At 33.4% G+C, this 20,795-nt stretch overlaps 2 protein-coding genes across 8 annotated transcripts; both read left to right on the plus strand.

Annotated features, from left to right (window-relative positions):
- The first annotated feature begins 6,050 nt into the window (after positions 1 to 6,050).
- Positions 6,051 to 8,637, plus strand: LOC132622824 (uncharacterized). Of its 5 annotated transcripts, none has more exons than XR_009576015.1 (4): positions 6,051 to 6,894; positions 6,995 to 7,075; positions 7,161 to 7,257; positions 7,691 to 8,637. XR_009576015.1 is itself a non-coding variant. In XM_060337494.1 (3 exons), the coding sequence occupies exons 1-3, from the start codon at positions 7,059 to 7,061 to the stop codon at positions 7,895 to 7,897; spliced, it is 321 nt and encodes a 106-aa protein (XP_060193477.1). In that variant the 5' UTR covers positions 6,058 to 7,058; the 3' UTR covers positions 7,898 to 8,637. The 5 variants fall into 5 exon arrangements, 1 of the variants encoding a protein (XP_060193477.1); XR_009576014.1 differs by having other exon boundaries at positions 6,051 to 6,725; positions 6,827 to 6,894; positions 6,995 to 7,257; XR_009576012.1 differs by having other exon boundaries at positions 6,051 to 6,725; positions 6,827 to 7,257.
- A 4,949-nt stretch (positions 8,638 to 13,586) lies between these two features.
- On the plus strand, positions 13,587 to 20,458 carry LOC132622283 (uncharacterized). 3 transcript variants are annotated; one of them, XM_060336868.1, is made up of 4 exons: positions 13,589 to 13,832; positions 14,007 to 14,275; positions 14,653 to 14,804; positions 17,020 to 17,531. In XM_060336868.1, exons 2-4 carry the CDS (start codon positions 14,026 to 14,028, stop codon positions 17,143 to 17,145), a joined length of 528 nt encoding a protein of 175 aa, XP_060192851.1. In that variant the 5' UTR covers positions 13,589 to 13,832; positions 14,007 to 14,025; the 3' UTR covers positions 17,146 to 17,531. The 3 variants fall into 3 exon arrangements, with proteins under 3 accessions (XP_060192852.1, XP_060192851.1, XP_060192850.1); XM_060336869.1 differs by lacking the exon at positions 17,020 to 17,531 and adding an exon at positions 19,643 to 20,458 and having other exon boundaries at positions 13,587 to 14,275; XM_060336867.1 differs by having other exon boundaries at positions 13,590 to 14,275.
- Positions 20,459 to 20,795: the final 337 nt, after the last annotated feature.

Below are 20,795 nucleotides of genomic sequence, written 5' to 3' on the forward strand. Positions count from 1 at the left end.
AATTCAAGTGTAGGTATTGTGCTAAAAAAAGAAAATCCTAGCTTTAGGGTGATACATTTTGGCCATATAGTGTCCCGCTAAATGGTTGTGTCGAAATATGATGTTCTCCCTTGACGACATGTAGATGTTCTCGTTATCTGGTGTAATGATATTATGTTAAGATACAATATTAGCATATTAGTGCTTTGATTAGAAATCTGGAGCTTAATTCTTTTGAGGTAGTTTAATATAATGTAAAATGAACCTCTGTTTTTGGCGTAAATCTTTTAGTCTCGTTGATTTTCTGTTTCATCCTTTGCTGGTTGTCATGTTTGGTTAAAAGTAGGATTCTTTTCTAATCCATTCTTCATCTTTTTTTTTTTGTTTACATCACATCCTTTATGATGTTATACAGAATGTAAATGTTTAACTTTAATATAAGAGCATCATTTAAAAGAAAGAAAAAACCTCTTTCAGGTGATAAATATTTAGTGTCTGTGTTTTATTAACATGACATGTAAGTACTGTTTTTTTTTTTTTTTAGATAAGTTCATGATTTGTGAATTCATTAGCTTTAACTTTCTTCTTATATCTTCCATAATCATTTTAATCAGATTTTCTTTCTAATCCTTTTACATTTCCTTTTTTTTTTTACATGAATATCGGAGCCGAAGAGTTTCCCTTTTGAGACTCAACGACGCCGTCACGAAGCCAACGTCATTTCCTCTCGTTCTCGTTTTGTTAGACAACGATATTGAGAAGATTTCATCCTTTCGCGGAAGTCGGATTCCATCTGTTTACTTATCTCCATCTTGTCTTCTTATATGACTTATTGCTTGTTGTTGCTCGACTAAGCTACTATTGTTTATTTTGGTTGTGAGATTGATTGCATAAAAAAACAGAGACCTACTTAGGACTTTAACCTTTATTTAGTTTAGAGTCACTAAACTGATGTTTCCTACCTTTCGTATCAACAGTTCTTAACTTACAATTGTCGCGACATTTTTGGAAGTCAGGTGGTAAAGCTCATTTTGCTTAAAAAAAAAAAAAGGAAAATGTTAGCAAGCTTGGAAGTGTTCAAACATTGAACTAGAAGCTGAGCTAAATGACATTGGATCGTGACCCAAAGCATTGAGGGAAAACTTTCTACTTTCGTAAACATTATATATCATGCCAACTTTATACTCTATACTATATTATATATTTATAAACATATCTTCAGGCTATTTTTATCATGACTTATAAATATTCACATATTTTTTCACATCCAAGCCTTTCTAATTAACTCTAAGTCCGGTCGGTTAACTATTTTTAATGGATCTTAAAGGGTGCTTAATACCTTCCCTTTAGATTAATTGAACCCTTACCTAGAATCTCATAAGTTTAGTAGACTATAAATGGAGTTAATTTTATATAATAACTTTAATTAACTTTAGGTGTCCTAATTCATCATAAATAATTAGGTGACGGCTCCTTAATTTTAATTAACTTCGGAATTATTGGAATGTTGTAAACCATTTTGATCCAGATTAAAATGGGTTATAACAATCACCAGTTGATATTGACCATATGCTCATACACACTCTTAGCACGTACATATAGCACACAACTCAACAATAACCTACCTCCTTTTTAAAAAAATTAAATTTAAAATAAGACTCCTAATAGATCTTGATTTGTCTTCTATGGTTAACTATATTGGGGTAAACACACCATGATGGTAAGTATTTACTCCAGAACTACTATATATCCTTTGCTTGCTAGAATACAAAAAAGCGAAGGCTTCTAGACTACTACTAGTAAATCGCTACTCAAAAACTCATCTAACTCGAAGAGAGGAAACAGAGGTCGTGTCCTCTTATTTTTACCAACCTTGTTCGATTTTGAATGCTTGATTCTGTTAAAGTTTATTGGAAACCATTATTCCAATTAAAAATTCCTCTAAAGGATATTGAGGGGTGAAGTAGTGTAGGGCTCACCTTAAATCTGGTGATTTTGCCAATTCTTTTCACATGACAGAGTTGTCTCAATAATATTGGGGCCTAAAGCCAAACTTCAGAAATAGATCCTAAATTTTATTTTTAAAGAAAAAATCGTCATATATATTTTTATATACAAAGTCATTAATTACTGTTATCGATTTTTTCTAGTCATTCCTTTTCAATTAATAATATAGTTAAACCACTCAATCTCTCTTGAGACATTATTGATCTTAAATAAGATTTTATTGGAAAGCTTCGTTTGGCCGAGACGACGGTTATATATATAAAATACATCTTTAAGGAAAAAAATAGGGCCCAAAAAAGTTGGGGTCTCAAGCGATTGCTTTATTGGCCTTATGGTCGAGTCACCCCCGGACCTGACCACTATACGCAGGGGCGGAGAGAGGAAAAAATATTTTTAATATTTTTAACCATGTATAAACAGTGTAATTTTAACCATATATAAAAATTACACTGTTTATACATGGTTAAAAATATTAAAAATATTTTTTATGTATACATAGTAAACGTTGAGCCCCCTTTGACTTCTTTGTGTGTTTATTTTTTTATATTCTGAACCCCATTAGTGAAAATTCTGACTCCACCACTAACTATACATGCTTACAGAACTAAGCTAGTTAATTGCAATTTCAACGGACCATGAGCTCATGAGGTTGCTTTAATTTGACTACCCCACTCTTAATCAGTGGGCTGCTTTCAATTGCTACCATTGCATGTCGCATGCCACATTCATCCACCACGTCGAAAGAATATTTTCACAATATTTTATTCGGGCAAAACAGCACAAGCACGATTAAATCTGCTAAGTGACCCAAAGCATACTCTGTTCGTGACATATTATTTGCCCATTTTTTTAAAAAAAAAATCAAACTATATAAACTTTGATCAATAAAATATATTTTTTCACCATATTAATTTAAGAAAAACTACAATTTGTAGTATATTTCATGTAATTTTTGCATATCTAAATTATAATTTTAACATATTAAATTGATCTAATCAAATTTAACTTTAAAGCTTAGTCAAGTTGATTCTCAAAAATTAAAATAAGACAATTAATATGGGACGGAGGAAGTATTAGTTTAATATGCACTTTAGATTCATAAAAGCAAAGAAGTAGTAAAAGATAAACAAAAAAGTGTATTGTTAATTACTTTTTGACCACAGAAAAGTTAGCACCATACCAATTACAAGTGACAACAACTTGTGGTTGATATCATGAATTTATATGGTACGGTGTTTTAGCACTTCAATTCAGTCGAAGTAAAATAAAAAGGGAACGACATACAGAGAATTCCCGTTAAGGTAAGTGGATTTCCAAAGATAGATGAATCACAATAGACACTAGACGTGATTAGGGTGCGAATCATAAAAAAATATAGGTGGTGCATATCACAAAAGAGAACATACGTTTGAGGTGCAAAACGCAACAGATTTGATTAAAATCCATAAAAGCTCACCTATTAAGAATAAAAAAGTGATTTGTTTTCTGACGATAATGTTCGGTGAAAAAAGATTATTTATGTATTACTTATATTTTTGGCATGAAATGCGGAGAGTAACAGTTGGAACAATCTAACAGATTCAGCAGTCGCCACGTTAACTTACAAATAAAAGGGAGTTAAATTTTTGCGTGGCAAACACTTAGACAGACACTTGACTCTCTTTTAAAACATAAAAATATGACTCTACCAAAAAAGCATGACAACTTAGTTTTTTGCGTGGCAAACATTTAGACAGAGACACTTGATTCTCTTTTATGCATGCTTAAAAAATCCTTTTTCCACGCCACTTGGCCATTTGCTTCTTCACTACCAGTGGGGCTGGGCGTTCGGTCGGTTCAGTTCGATTTTTCGGTTTTCATTTTGTAAAAAATAAGAATCGAAATCGAACTGAAATAACTTCGGTTCGATTCGATTTTTACGAGTTCGGTTCGATTTTTTCGGTCGGTTTTTTCGATTTAGATATAGATGACATAGTTAAGCATCAATTTTAACAGAAACCAAACGACAATCATTCTATTATCTTCTCTTTGTCCAATCTTTAGCACTGGTATACAAAAGCCATCTACAATCAATTGGATCCAGACTTTATGGTTTCAACATTCATAATAGATGAAACAAAATGGAGGATTAATAAGACATCCGGATAGTGAGAAGCAATCAACACTTCAGCTAGACAATCAACTGTTTTGGTCTCTTTGTTTCTCCTCTCAGTATAAGCTTTATACATTTTCAAGAAATTTGTCGTATTTTCTCTACTATAATAGCACACAGACCAGAGTCACATATTATAGAAGTAATTTTTTTTTTTTTTGCTTGGGTAGATGATATTAGATGGATAGTTGGATACGGTATCGATAATTGGGTTGGACTTGGATATTTTTATATTGGGATTGGGATTTGGGCCTTTTAGTTTATTATTTATGGGCAGAAGCCCAATATATATGTATAATATATGTTTCAAGACAAAAAAAGGCTTGTTAAAATTCGGTTTTTCGGTTTAACCGAATTAAATTTTTCATAAACCGAAAATCGAACCGAATTGTTGAAATCTTATAAATTTAAACCGAATGGACCGAATAAATCGAAAAACCGAAACCGAAATTAACTTCTGTTCGGTCGGTTTTTTCTGTTTGAACCATATTATGCCCAGCCCCAACTACCACACGTATTTTCTCCCTTTTTCTTTCTAATTTGCTCCGCTCATCTTAAAAGAATGTTACTATTTTGGACAGGGAAAACAAATACAATTACAATTGGGCAAATAACACTTTTAGTCCTTGTGTTAATGCTATATTCGGATTTTAGTCCTTGTGCTATCCAACTTATCACTATTGACCTTCAATTATATTATGTGAGTGATTTTGATCCTTCATCTAACAGATGCCTCAAAAATTAAGAGACAATTAACTCACCCAGGGATAATTTTGGTATTAAATTTAGTTGGTGAAGAAAAAATTATCCAAAACGACACCTTTGAGAACCACTCTTGTCCATCGGCCACCGGAAAATATCCAACACACCTCTTCTGATCATGCCTATAACAGATATGACTTTTCGACTAACCTCATATGTCACTCTAGTCCGATTCTGTCGTTTTAAATTTCCATTACTACATATAAAAGTCTGATGGCGGCGGGGAATAACAAGAGCACCATAGTCAACGATGAAAAATACAAAGGTGTCAGAGAAGAGCCGGAAAAGTCAAAGGTTACCACTCAGCCGTTGCCGGAGAAGCCCTTCCCGGGTTGTGGGAGTGGATATTAGATGCCAATGGGGCATGTATTATGAAGACGTCGAGGAATATAATAAGTTTTACAAGATCAATCCAGATGTCAATTAATCCTTCTTAGATTTGTTTGTAAACTGGAATTCATGTATATCTCATCTCAATTCATATAACGTATTGTTTGATATATTTATTAAATCATTAATGGCATATTTATAAGCAGGCATATACTATACATAAAGTGAACTGTGTAAACTTCACTGTTGTGCCATTGAGAATAAAAACTCTTTCCCTATATTGAAAAAAAAGTTTTCAACGAAATTGCTGGCGTGGTCGTAACATGAATTGACTAAAACGAGTTTTAGAATAGCTATTTTTTGTTTTGGTATATGCAGTTTTCTTCATATTCTTCCTCGGAAACATAGACGCTGCTTAGGGAGGCATGGCTTTCAAGTGATTCTTCACCAACTATATTTTATACCAGAATTGTTCCTGTGTGAAGTTAATTGTCTGTTAATTTTTTGGGATCTGTTAATTGAAGGATCAAAATCACTCGTGTAATATAATTGAAGGTCAATAGTGGTAAGCCATATAACACAAGGATTAAAACCAGAATATAGCATTAACACAAGGACTAAAAGTGCTATTTGCCCATTACAATTCTTAGAATTTGAATATTAGCGACCAAAAGAGTAAATTTGGTTGTTGTTTTTATTAATGTTAATAAAATAAACTTCATACACCTAAAATCTAGATAAGAAACATGATAAATCAAAGGGTTATAGTAATTAAAGAAACATTTTAAGAATTATAGTTATGAAGTCATCATATATGTTATGAGTGATAATGTCATATTTTTAAGCCATCGACACAACACTCTGCTATTGTGCTTGATTCCAGTCAAGTGCCTCCCTTTGATCAATGATAAAAAAAATTCTAACAAAAAAATTGGCATGTGTTCCTTCAGTTCTTGGGTGAGTCCTCCTAGCAAAATTCAACAGACAACTCTTTCCACCCCACGCAACATTGTCGTTCCAAGAAAAACAGCTCCCGTTCCAATTATAAATAATACTCTCAACGAAACAGGCAAAACACTGCCCATTAAAGTTGCGAGGAGGACTCTAGACACTTCTAACCTGAAGATTCTCACGTACCATTTTGATTTTTCTTTCTGCTACTTATAAACTTCTCCAAATATGGAGACCTCATTCTTTCTGAAATACGTCGATTAATCACATGCTCTGAATGCAGAAAATTTGGTATGATTCCCGAGACATCTTGGATAGTGTTGCAAAAAAATATCAAGTGTGGACCAGCATGGTGGTTTGAAAACTAATTTAGAAGACAATAATTTTACAGAGACGCTGGACCAAGTGCCCGCTAAGTCGTACATGAAGAGGAAAGTACCAAATCTGACAATCAAGAAGTGTTGATGGTTGTCAATGTTGGACTGAAGAATGGGAGAACATCTAAATGTAACTCAACCACTAAAATAACACCCAATCAGATGAGGTAGTCGTATTGATCTCATGAAATTCTTACTCAATGTTTCATCTCATACTAATTTTTTCTGATAGCTAGAACCACTTAGATAAGAAATAACACTTTTTCAGGAGTTCTGCTCGTAAAATGGTCCATACAGATTCAATTGATGAGAACTTCGGATAAGATACTAGAAGAGGTAAAGTTTTATGGTATTTTTTTAAATACAGGCTTGTTAATATATTGGTCAAATGAAGGTTGGTAACAGACATGTTGGTTGTGCACTCTACTTTCTTTAGAAGTTTCGCCGAAGAGGAAGATGTTAATCCATGGAACAAAATCCTTTAAAATTGGAGGTTGGAAATGTCAACAACAAGCATGTATGTGGTAGTTATTGCCGGAAGAATAACATAACAATTTTCAGTTTAATGTTTAATTTATTCACTTTATGGGGTTTCTCCATAGATTAAGAGCATGCTTGATCCCTGTGACTGTGAGGATGAAAATGACCATAACCAAGATAATAGTGAGAGCTCGGGAAGAGAAGGGAGATGACAGTGAGGTAAAACATTATTTACTCATGCACTCCTTTTAATTACATCCTTTTATTTGTGTTTTTGATGAAGCATTTAAGACTTAGAATTGATGATACTTTTCCTTCATTGTTCTTATTTTGGTTTAAGCAGTATTATAACTTTTTTTTGCAACGAGTATAAAATTTTTACAAAGAGATGTTGATGTGCATATGACTCATTTGCAAAATAATTAAATCAGTGCTTGATCTGGTCAACCCTTGCTAGAGAATGATGCTTTGACTCAATATGTCATATATGATGCAAAGATGTTGAAAGAACTATTTAAATTTTTATGAGTTGATAACAGTTTGATTGTTCTTTTTCTTCTACTTTTGTAGTTTTGTGATATTTTTCCTTTCCTACGTTCTTGATGCCCTTTGAGAGCCTGCAACAGTTTACAAAACTAATTTTTCTGTGCAGATGGCAGAATCTTCGAAGGGAGAATCAAAAGACAAAGAGTCAGGCAACAATAACGAACCAAACCAAAAAGCATCAATGCTGAATGAATCACCTGAGTCGCGTCGGCCAGTTTTTTTGATAAAAAGTAGAAGTGACTTCTACAGCACAACAGAGCCACCATCGGCAGAGCCGCCATCCGGAGAGCCTCGCAGCCATGTGTACCTATAACCCGCATAAGGGGTTGTGACTATTTTTTTAAAGATCTACAGAGAGTTAAATGTTCTTCCTAGTCTACCCTCCGTCAAGTCACATTCAATAGATTTATGGTCCAAGTATCTAATTTTACTCCACTAAATTATTCTATAAGATACTTCAATGGGTTTCACCAAAAAGGGTGAAAAGGGTGATCGACGTATTTCTTGATCGTAGAATCATAAGCATTAATTTTTGGAGGAAAATTAGATGAGATTCTGGAAATGAAGAAAAAAAGAGAAGTTCCTCTAGGAACGAAGGGGTTAACCAAATTAAAGTGGGCGTTCAATCTCACAAGAAACTTTGAGGTGGTACATGCAACATACTCTTTTAATACAAGACAAAGTACAGTGAATTGAGAAAAGGACGGATGAGATGCCTTCAAAATGAATGTGGAGTTGCTCAAGGGTTTATAGTAAAATAATTAAAGAAACAACAAGACCCATATAATCCCGTGGTCTGGGGAGGGTAGAGTGTACGCAGACCTAACCCCCACCTTGAAAGGTAGGGCGGCTGTTTCCGAAAGACCCTCGGCCCAAGAGAGGAGAACAAGAGAGGAAAAACAAAATAATTAAAGAAACATTTTTAAAAATATAGTTGTAAAACTATTTAACTCTTGAAATATTAGTTATTGTGATTCTTTTTGAAGGAATGTATACTTCTTTTGACATTTACAAGCAGATTATCAGATCTTTATATATTCAACTTTGTTTTTGACGGGCTGAAATTGTTGCATATTAGTAGGAATAGGGTCATTTGCACTTGTATCCTATTTTTGTGCTGGTCTTTAATTTTTGATCCTCAAGGTAAACAATTTTTTCGCGGGACATAAATTTATATTTTCACATCATAATATCTCACATGTTATGTTCCGCGCACTTAAAGAACTCATGACCCGCTTGATATAAGTTTGATTGATAAGACAAAAATGAAATATCGGCACATTTGAAGGCCAAACATTAAAGATCATCCTACTTGAAAGGCAAACTGTGCAATTTCTGCAAAGGAATACATTTTTTTTTGCACGGATTTCCCTTCTTTTGGGGTGGTCTTTAATTTTTGCCCCTCAAATTGGTGTCTTTAATTTTTGTCTTTCGCCTAATACCCCGAGTTTCTGGGTTCGACCCCCAGCTCAGTAAAAATTAACGACCAGCAATTTGAGGGGCAAAAATTAAAGACCAGTCCATTTGAAGGACAATCCGTGCAAAAAAAATGATTAGATTTACGTAGTATTCATGCACTTTAATTTTCAGTTGTTATTATGAAAAAGAAACGAGTACATAACAAGGATGACGAGTTTAATACGTTGTTGCTTGGGAATTAAGCAAGGTGTGTGAAAATGATAAAAAATTAATCAGAACTTCGGAATTCAGCCAAACGCTAAGAACGAGAAATCTGATGGCGACCCTAATGCCTCCTAACATTACATTAGTATAACTTCTTTTTTAATATCTTAATTTTTCTTGTATGGTTACTTAACTATATTGGTGTTAACATTTTACGATGGTAAATTTTTTATGTTGTATAATGAAAAAAACTCTCACATCGGTGGTTAATGAGATGGGTGAACTGCTTATACGGACTTGGACAATCTTCCCCTTATGAGTTAGCTTTTGGGGTTAAGTTAGACCCACAATCCATTTTTTTACATGGTATCAGAGCAGGACCCATCGCACCCAATATTGAGCCCCGAAATTAAATTGCTTACACATAAGATGTCCAGTCCTGAGCGTGAGATGGGGCGTTGAAACATGAAAAAAATCTCACATCGGTGGTTAATGAAATGGGTAACCTCCTTATATGAATTTGGACAAGCCTCCCCTCATGAGCTAGCTTTTGGGGTTAAGTTAGACTTATGATTCATTTCTTTACCTTTTACTCTAGAAGTACTATCCGTTGATTGCTAGAATAAAAAAAAGGGAGAGATTTCTAGCCTCCTTGTAATTCATTACTCAATACTCATCTAACGCGAAGAGAGGAAACAGAGCTCGTGTCCTCTTATTTTACCAACCTCGTTCAATGTTGAATTGATTCTATTTGGCCAATTCTTTTGACCTGATCACTATATGGAAGTGCATGCTTACAGAACCAAGAAAGGAACACTTGTTGATTGCAATTTCAATGGACCATGAGCTCATGAGGTTGCTTTGACTAGGCTACACTTCATCCGTGGGCTGCTTTCAATTGCTAGCTAGCAATGCACGTCGAAAGAATATTTTGACAATATTTTATTCTGGCAAAACAGCACAAGCACGATTGAATCTGGTAAGTGACCCAAAACTATATATTAGTTTAATCTGCACTTCAGATTCTTAAAAGCAAAGAAGTAAAAGATAAATAGAAAAGTATATTGTTAATTACTTTTTGACCACAGAAAAGTTAGCACCATACTAACTACAAGTGACAACAACTTGTGGTTGATAACATGAATTTATATGCGGTACGCTGTTTTAGCACTTCAATTCAGTCAAAGGAAAATTAAAAGGGAACGACATACAGAGAATTCCCTTTAAGGTAAGTGGATTTCCAAAGATAGATGAGTCACAATAGACATCAGATGGTAGAGATTAAACTTCACAAAGCTCACCTATTGAGAACAAAAAAAAATGATTTTTTTTCCTAACGATGATTTGTTCGGCGGAAAAAGGATTAGTTATTACTTATATTTCTTGGCATGAAATGTGGGAGAGAAACTGTTGGAAAAATCTAACAGATTCAGCATTAGCCACGTTAACTCACAAGCATGCACTAATTTTTTGTTTATTTCTCTTTAGTGGAGCCTTTGACACTTTAGGAGTCTGCTATATCATCTTCTTCTAATAGTTTTATTTTACTCTTTTGACACTGGTTGTGGGTCACCAACTAACCAGTGCACTAACGCCCCTCATTCTCAGGAACAAAAAAACGACCTAAACCCTTTTAATTCATTACACTTGTTACACATGTACATTATCTTGCTATTAAGTATGGCAAAAAATAAATGTTGGTTAACAAACTTGGAGCAAATAAGATTCCCTTACTGGAGCATGAGCATCCATTTGTATCTATCACGAGGATATTTTTGTAGTAGCAGTTTAGGTTCTACTATTTTGACAAATATTTACAATATCCTTTTAGAATAGAATAATATAGAGTAATAGTATGATGCAATGGATTCATGTTAATACAAAGTACTAGAGACCCATCACTCGATAAGGCGTCTAAGAGGTCGTTCAAAATCCATGCTTAAGTACTCGTGGAGCAGAATTGGTTTAAGGTATATGAGAAAATAATATTCGTCATGAATTTAAAATTAAATATTCATGATCTGCATCTCGTACCACAACAGGTACTTCATTCCAAAAAGAATGACATTATTTGGTTAATAATCATGTAAAAATATGATACCTTTCAAAATTTGAAAATAATTTTATTGAACATCTCATTTTACCTTAAATGACAAATTTATATTTTTCATACGATATCTCTGCCTTTTAAAACTCTGTTCAAGAGTTGGTTTATTATGTCTCCTCCACAAATCAAATTAAGTTAACACTTTGCTGAAGTATAACTTTTGATTCTTTCCGAATCCTTTCTCTTATATTTAGGCCTCCGGTTAAAAAAAATGAAATTGTATGGAGTAATATAAAAAAGGGAAAAGGGTCAAATATACCCCTCTACTTTAGTTTATTAGTTAAATATACCCTCCGTTAGTCAAAGTTAATAAATATACCCCTCCCGTTAAGAAAGTATTTATCTATACTCTTCAATTAACATAAATTCCCAATTCCACCTTAAATTACCCAATTTCACTAAAAAAAACCATACCCGATCCGACCCGACCGACAAAAATATTTTTTTTCACCCAAATATACCCCTGTACGACCTTTAACACTCAGTCCATATTAAACATTAGGGTTGGCTGAAGTTTTCCCTTCCATTATTTTCTTTCCCTCTCTTCAAGTTTTCTCTTCCATTATTTCCAAACGAACCATCAATGTGTTAGGAGGGAGAGCATGCAAGTTCTCCTCCATATATCAATTATAGTAATTTGCATGAGATAAAAATACAAGCAGTAAGCAGGTGCAACAAATTGATAACAATATGCAGTTTAACAACCAAGCAGCACTTAGCTTTTTCCATTTCCATGCTAATTAATATGACATTTTCAATCTAGCCATTGCATCATTGTAAAGCTAAGCTTGAATAATTTCAATGCAACTAACAGAGGATAGAGGTCACCAATACTTGAAGACGTAAATCAATGCAGCAGAACTATGTCAAAAAATTACCAAAACCAGCAAGCCAAAACTAAACCAAAATATGAACCAAAACTGGACAAACACACTCCATAACTGGACAGAACCAGCACCACTAAACAATTTTTCACAACCAAAAGTGATGGAAGGAAAAAATGGAAGAGAAAATCTTGAAGAGAGGGAAAGAAAATAATGGAAGGGAAAACTTCAGCCAACCCTAATGTTTAATGTGGACTGAGTGTTAAGGTCGTACAAGGGTATATTTGGGTGAAAGAAATATTTTTGCGGGTCGGGTCAAGTCGGGTATGGTTTTTTTTAATGAAATTGGGTAATTGAAGGTGGAATTGGGAATTTATGTTAACTGAAGGGTGTAGATAAATACTTTCTTAACGAGAGGGGTATATTTATCAACTTTGACGAACGGTATATTTAACTAATAAACTAAAGTAGAAGAATATATTTGATCATTTTCCCTGTAAAAAAAAAAAGTAGCAGTTGATCTGTAGAGGGAATGCGCGGAGTTGCACCTGCACACGCACGATGGAAGTTAAAATGAACAGCACTCCTCTTGTCCATTTTATCGTGGCACACGCTGATTTTTAGTTTGTTTTGTAAAAATGTCTTATACTTAAAAATAATATAATTTTATGTATTAGTATATTTATTTTTTTAAAAAAAATTGATGCTCAGCGTTATATGAATTAGGACAAAAGAGTAGGAAAATTAGAAGTCTCTAAAGGAGGTCCACATGCCACTCTCTGACTTCCAGTCTCTTACCTGGTCCTGCAAACGTAAAGTTATAACTCAAGACTCCCTCAGTTCGATTTACGTGGCTTAATTGGAATTTTGAATATCAATCAAGTTTTTTTAAATGAAAATTTTATATTATATTTTTTAATTAAGTTATTATAATTTATAATACTTCTTATGTAATTTCTAAATGTAACAATTTTATTTTAAATTTTTTAAACTTCTACATAGTTAAAATTTAAAAATTTGAATATCAAAATTCCAACTAACTACGTAAATTGAGAGAAAGATAGTAACTACTTACTTCCTTCATCTCAATTTATGTGACACTTTTTGCTACTCGATATTTAAAGTACATGAACTTTGATCAATATTTTAAGATATATTTTTTTATCAAATTGATACGGAGAAAAATTGCAACTTATAATATTTTTTCTATAATTTTTAAATATATAAAATTTTAATTTTAAAATATTAAATTAATTTAATTCAATTTAATTTTAAAATTTGATCAAATTAACCATTGAAAAGTGAAAAGTGAGGAATCCTACCCCCTCGCCCGGTTTTTGTGCAGGAGCAAGGCTTTGACAACACATAGCCCATATAGGCTCAGGTTGTGGTTTGGCAGATCTATTCTTTTCTGTTACGTCTCTCCTATTTAAAGCTACCCCCTCCATGCTTTCTTCACACGCTCCCCCTCTAATTTCATTAACCACCAAATTTACCTCATTTTCTGCCACGCCTCATTACATCATTATTTTCCCCAGCAACTACTACTACTTCTTCCATCGCTTTATCTCATATAATCTCCACATTTAACACGAATAAATACACAACTGAAAACCGTGCGTGGTTTTTCTTCCCATATTAGTGATTGAATTTCTTTCTCACATATCTGGAATCTTCCCGTACGTTTTGCATCGGTAAGCGTGAAGAGTGTGACAGAGTTCTTTCTGCCCTTCATTCTTTTATTATTGGTTGACAAGTCAGTTTCCAGTAATCTCAATCACATCCAACCAACTTCTTCTATTGAAATAAATCACCATTATTACTACTACTACTACGAAGAAAATAATTTTTTGTGCATTTTGATATAGTTTGCACTTTGCATTATCAATGGGGAATTGCCAAGCGGCAGAGGCAGCTACAGTAGTGATTCAACATCCAGGCAACAAAGTACAGAGATTTTACTGGTCTGTAAGTGCCAATGAAGTCATGACTTCGAATCCTGGTCACTACGTGGCACTTGTTATCTCTTCTCCAACTGAGAGAACACACAATGGTTCGCCCGTGAGACAGCTCAAGCTTCTCCGACCCGGCGATACTTTGCTTCTTGGACAAGTTTACCGACTCATCAGTTTTGAAGGTAAAATATTACTTTTGTGTCTCAACGAAGATAGTTGTTATAAAATTAATAGAACCTAAAATGGATGAAACACCATATAGATGTGATACTTTCGGATTCCAAGAGTATTTTTTTATTTTAATCGTGAATTTGGATATACAAATTTTAACTTTAGTATTACGTAAAAATTAATATAAGTCATAATAATTAATAATTTAAAATATTTAAAGGTCATATAAATAAATTGCGGACAGAGATTTTCTCTGTTTGAGTCTTGAAATCCGAACTTTATTACATAAATTGGGACAAGGGAGCATATAGTGTGTGACTTTGTTTTTCGTTCAAAGAGTAACATTCTTTTCTCAATTTTTTCCTTAATTGATCATTTTTTTTCTCAGATGTACTGAAAGAGTTTGCTGCAAAGAAGTGTGTAAAACTTGGCAAGTTAATAAGGGAAAGTGGAGGCCTTGTTCTTGATTCAAAGAAAATCTCAACAAATGCTCCATCAGTGAACGCCAAGCCCAGATTAATAAATGGAATCCCAGCTAAGGTAATTAATTTTTTGCAATTAGGACCATTTTGATTTTGATGTGTTTTAGTCACTTTCAACCTTTTAAATATACCCAACGACCAACTGAATACAAACTTAATTACTGTTTGGTTTTACTCTTCTTATATGCATTCATTTATTAAAATGATACTATAAGATTTTGTTATTTAATGTCTGGAATGTTGAGTAAAAAATTGGGTTGCAATTTAGGATTCTATTGTATTTGATCTAAGTAGATTTTGGTGATGCAAAGTAAGATTTCGATTACTTCCTTCAGTTGTCGTATACAGTCAATAAAGCATCTTTCCCATACGTAAAGTTGAGTTCATTAAAAGAAAAGCTTATAACTTGATAAATACGTAATAAAACAGAGACATCTTTTGTACTACCTTGGATGGTGATATTGGGCCTGCTTTCAAGTGTGTCTATTTTCCCTATGAAGTATGCCAAGTGAGATTATTATTATTATTGCACCTACGAGGCCATGATTATCTAAGATTTGATAGGAATTGGCATATTTGGTTGTTAGAATTATTTGCCTAACTACATTATTTTACATTTCCCTTAAATAATTGCCTGTATAAATAAACAGGGGATAAAATTTGTTAGGTAACCATCCTAAAAATGGTTGCCTACTTATTTCTGCTAGTCAATTATTTTTAATATATACCGTCACATTGAGGTTGTTAGAGGTGCATTTTAATGCACGATTTTGAAAGTTGGTTAATTGAACTTTTTTAAGGAATATGTATTCTATCAATTTAGGCAGATGAACCTAGCTATCTTTTCTATGCAATAATTAAGCTAGCTCAACTGAAGTAACATATATATTAGTGGGACAACACTAGGGTAGGCAAAGATCAAAATTAGGGTACGATTCAATTATAAAGGAGAAGGCTGGCTAGAATTATGTTTCTTTTCATTTTTTGCTTACTTGGTTTTGTTAACTGAATAATGGAAACCATGTGCTTTTCCTTGGTTATTATGGAAAGGTATAGTGGAATCTCTATAAGAAGCCATTAATAGGTGTATAGTGAGAATATCTCTCCTGATCATAATAATTATAGCATATGTTTTTAAATCCACTTCCCAATTTTGCGGGCTTTACCTCTGTCGATCATAAAGGGAATCACATGGGCATTTTATATTCATTTTGGGAGTTGGAAGAGAAATTAAAGAATTAAACAAGAGTTTACCAGAATATCAAGTTGTTCTTGAGAGTATATAATATTGTCTATGCTGATTCATTGTCAGTATAAATTTTTAAAAAGTAACGAAGAGGCACTGAATCTGATTTCTCCATTTCCAAGAGTTTTTGTTCCAGAGTGCCAATCAGAAACTGTCGTTAGTGGCGTGGCCTCTGGTTTTAACGAAACGATGATTACTAAAATAGATAATGAAAATTAACAGTATAAAAAGTACAAAAGCCAAATTCAGCCAACTTCTCGATTAATTTTCATGCAGTTAATATATTTCTCGAGTTTGGTCTAGTTTTTTGATGTATCAACAGACAGAGTATGATTTTTATTTAATTTCAAACTGTTTGACTTTCTAATATTTCATGAATTTTCTACTTTGCAAGCTTAAAGGAATATCGTGATAAAAATGTACTTATATTATGTCATCGTATGACTATCATTTGATAAAGTAAATGTAATGGGGCGGTCTGAAAAATGCAGTCTCATCCAAATAGAATGGCTTTTTATTGTTGGTCAGGGGCGGGTCCACAGTATTATGTGAGGGTTCTCGAGAATTCATAACTTTTGTTCGGATCTTATATTCACACTGTAAAAGCCGGTGAAAATATAAAAATTTTGAGCTGGGAATCAATACAAAAACTTGATATTGGTTCCCCGGGAGAAAGTAAATAAGCAGCGAAATCTTGATTACCCCATTCAGCAGGGATCATTCCCTTTATTTACATTTTATATAATATACCTGTTTATACTTTTTCCTTCTAAAAACCCCATAGTAAGTCAAACTAAAAAGAGTTCTCTGTAATACAATTTCTCCTTCATTCTTTTGCCTCATTTTTCTTCTTTTTGTTTTCTTCTTATATTGTAATATAAAAAAAAAATTGGTTATTATTATTATTAGTTTGAAATTGTTGGGAACCCATAAGTTTCAATTTCTGGATCGGCCTCTGTTGTTGGTCTTTCTGCAAGCAAGCATCTTTAGATCAAAATTCGTGCATCTTTTGTGCACTTTTTTGCAGATGGAGCATCATGAAACTTATCAACAAGGAAGCAGCAGTAGCAGTGGCCAGAGAAGTGTGGGAAGACATAATGGTGGTGGGCAATGGAAACCAGCCTTACAGAGTATTGCAGAGATTGGAACTTGAACTCAACCACTACTCCCATCTCAATGCACACTTTCTACTAGCTAGGCTAAGCCTTTTCCAAAATAAGAAAAGATAGCAACTCAATTGTCCCTACTTTAGTTTAGAAAATTACCCAGCCCAGCCACTTAATTAGTACAATGTGGAGTACTTGATGTTTGACGGACTGATCACTCTAAAGAATTGCATGTACCTAGCTGCTTATTTTCAAGTTTGACATAAGTAAACAATTACTCGGGCATCATCATGTATTGTGGTCTTAGCTAGGGTACTGTCATTTGTTTCTATTCGCAAAATCCTTGTAAAATTACTGCAAAGCGATTGACTAGTTGGGGAACTTCCACAGTGAGGATTATGAACGTGTCCTGGTTGATTCAGGTTCTTATAAATTGTTCAAATATTTTCGGGCTACCAAAAATCTTGTTACTTCAATTATCTAACTTGAGCTGCTAGCTGGATGATGCTTCAGGGTTCAGACTTGTTTTATTAGCCTGGCAAAGTAACTATCCACTCTCTGCAATTTCTTTTAGTTTCCTAATCTCTGTATCTTTTGTTTCCTGGAAAAATTATACTAATGCTTTTAAATAATTCATCCTTTTAAGAATCAAAACATCTACCGAAATCCACCTGTAATCTGTAATATTCAAAATATAGTAGTAATATACATTGGGTTCTTTATGTTTCAGTACTGCGTAACACAGAGTTGTAACTTCTGTTTTATTCCTTAATACAAAACAAGATGCGATCACAAACTATAAAAGTAAAAAAAATTGATTGCTAGCAACAAATGGTATCGAGCACATGTGCTAACAAGCAACTTGGCTGGTTTGTATTAACAAAGGGAAGTGTAATCTAGCAATATTTTTTACGCTGATGTAATCATGTAAAGCAAAGAGTAGTAGATTTGTAAGAATAGAAGAAATCGCACAAATTGGGATGAAATTGAAAACCACTTCATTCTATTCTGTTTCAGCTCTAGAGATCTTTGTTTTTCCAACCTAGAGATTTTTAATACTATCTAAAAATTACGGGATCAACTTTCAGATTCTTATTACTGGAGTATAAAATCCATTATACTCGTTTTATCGGTCCAATATTATTTTTATGTTAAAAACAAGTACTAAATCTTTTTATAGATATTTGAATTTAGTGTCAAAAATGTTAGGAATCAATTAAATTCATTAAATAAATGCTACATTCTCTGATCCTTATTGCTACTCCCTCCAGTTCAACGAGAGTTCCACCTAGCCTTTTATCCACCCCTTAATAAAATATTAACTTCTAAAAAAAAAGTAATTTGACTAAAATATCTCTAATTAAATAAGTATTAGGATTTAGTCAAACACTTAATAAGCGCAAATATAAAAAAAAAGATTAATTTTTTTTTCTTAATTTAGTAAGTAAACACTCTTTTTTGAACCGGAAGGAGTACTATTTTTTTTACGTAAACCCCCTGTTGTCTTCTCGTTGGGTTTCATTTCTAATTGTTTGATTATTGTGTTAAATTTTTAGCAGTATGAAGTGACAACCAGCCTTATGCATAGGTGCTACATTCTTGGAGGTAACCCCCGTTCTCTCGCTCTCTCTTCCAATCTTTTTATAGATAATGAAAATTAACAGTATAAAAAGTACAAAAGCCAAATTCAGCCAACTTCTCGATTAATTTTCATGCAGTTAATATATTTCTCGAGTTTGGTCTAGTTTTTTGATGTATCAACAGACAGAGTATGATTTTTATTTAATTTCAAACTGTTTGACTTTCTAATATTTCATGAATTTTCTACTTTGCAAGCTTAAAGGAATATCGTGATAAAAATGTACTTATATTATGTCATGGTATGACTAGATCATTTGATAAAGTAAATGTAATGGGGCGCCTGACAAAATCGTGACGAGATATATTCTGTTCAAAGCATAATGACTAATTGGTCATGGTTAAATAGCGGTCTGAAAAATGCAGTCTCATCCAAATAGAATGGCTTTTTATTGTTGGTCAGGGGCGGGTCCACAGTATTATGTGAGGGTTCTCGAGAATTCATAACTTTTGCTCGAATCTTATATTCACACTGTAAAAGCCGGTGAAAATATAAAAATTTTGAGCTGAGAATCAATACAAAAACTTGATATTGGTTCCCCGGAAGAAAGTAAATAAGCAGCGAAATCTTGATTACCCCATTCAGCAGGGATCATTCCCTTTATTTACATTTTATATAATATACCTGTTTATACTTTTTCCTTCTAAAAACCCCATAGTAAGTCAAACTAAAAAGAGTTCTCTGTAATACAATTTCTCCTTCATTCTTTTGCCTCATTTTTCTTCTTTTTGTTTTCTTCTTATATTGTAATATAATTTCTCAAAAAAATTGGTTATTATTATTATTAGTTTGAAATTGTTGGGAACCCATAAATTTCAAATTCTGAATCCGCTTTGTTGTTGGTCTTTCTGCAAGCAAGCATCTTTAGCTCAAAATTCATGCATCTTTTGTGCACTTTTTTGCAGATGGAGCATCATGAAACTTATCAACAAGGAAGCAGCAGTAGCAGTGGCCAGAAACGTGTGGGAAGACATAATGGTGGTGGGCAATGGAAACCAGCCTTACAGAGTATTGCAGAGACTGGAACTTGAACTCAACCACTACTCCCATCTCAATGCACACTTTCTACTAGCTAGGCTAAGCCTTTTCCAAAATAAGAAAAGATAGCAACTCAATTGTCCCTAGTCCCTACTTTAGTTTAGAAAATTACCTAGCCCAGCCACTTAATTAGTACAATGTGGAGTACTTGATGTTTGACGGACTGATCACTCTAAAGAATTGCGTGTACGTAGCTGCTTATTTTCAAGTTTGACATAAGTAAACAATTACTCGGGCATCATCATATATTGAGGTCTTAGCTAGGGTACTGTCATTTGTTTCTATTCGCAAAATCCTTGTAAAATTACTGCAAAGGGATTGACTAGTTGGGGAACTTCCACAGTGAGGATTATGAACGTGTTCTGGTTGATTCAGGTTCTTATAAATTGTTCAAATATTTACGGGCTGCCAAAAATCTTGTTACTTCAATTATCTAACTTGAGCTGCTAGCTGGAGGATGCTTCAGAGTTCAGACTTGTTTTATTAGCCTGGCAAAGTAACTATCCACTCTGTGCAATTTCTTTTAGTTTCCTAATCTCTGTATCTTTTGTTTCCTAGAAAAATTATACTAGTGCTTTTAAATAATTCATCCTTTTAAGGATCAAAACATCTACCGAAATCCACCTGTAATCTGTAATATTCAAAATATTAGTAGTAATATAAATTGGGTTCTTTATGTTTCAGTACTGCGTAACACAGAGTTGTAACTTCTGTTTTATTCCTTAATACAACACAAGATGCGATCACAAACTATAAAAGTTAAAAAAAAAATTGATTGCTAGCAACAAATGGTATCGAGCACATGTGCTAACAAGCAACTTGACTGGTTTGTATTAACAAAGGGAAGTGTAATCTAGCAATAATTTTTACACTGATGTAATCATGTAAAGCATTTTACACTGATGTAATCATGTAAAGCAGAGAGTAGTAGATTTGTAAGAATAGAAGAAACCGCACAAATTGGGATGCATATCTAGTGCTTTGCCTCTTGAGATAAATTAATAATCAATGAAGAGGATT

This window comes from Lycium barbarum, chromosome 12 (assembly GCF_019175385.1).
Source record: "Lycium barbarum isolate Lr01 chromosome 12, ASM1917538v2, whole genome shotgun sequence".
Classification (NCBI taxonomy): Eukaryota; Viridiplantae; Streptophyta; class Magnoliopsida; order Solanales; family Solanaceae; genus Lycium; species Lycium barbarum.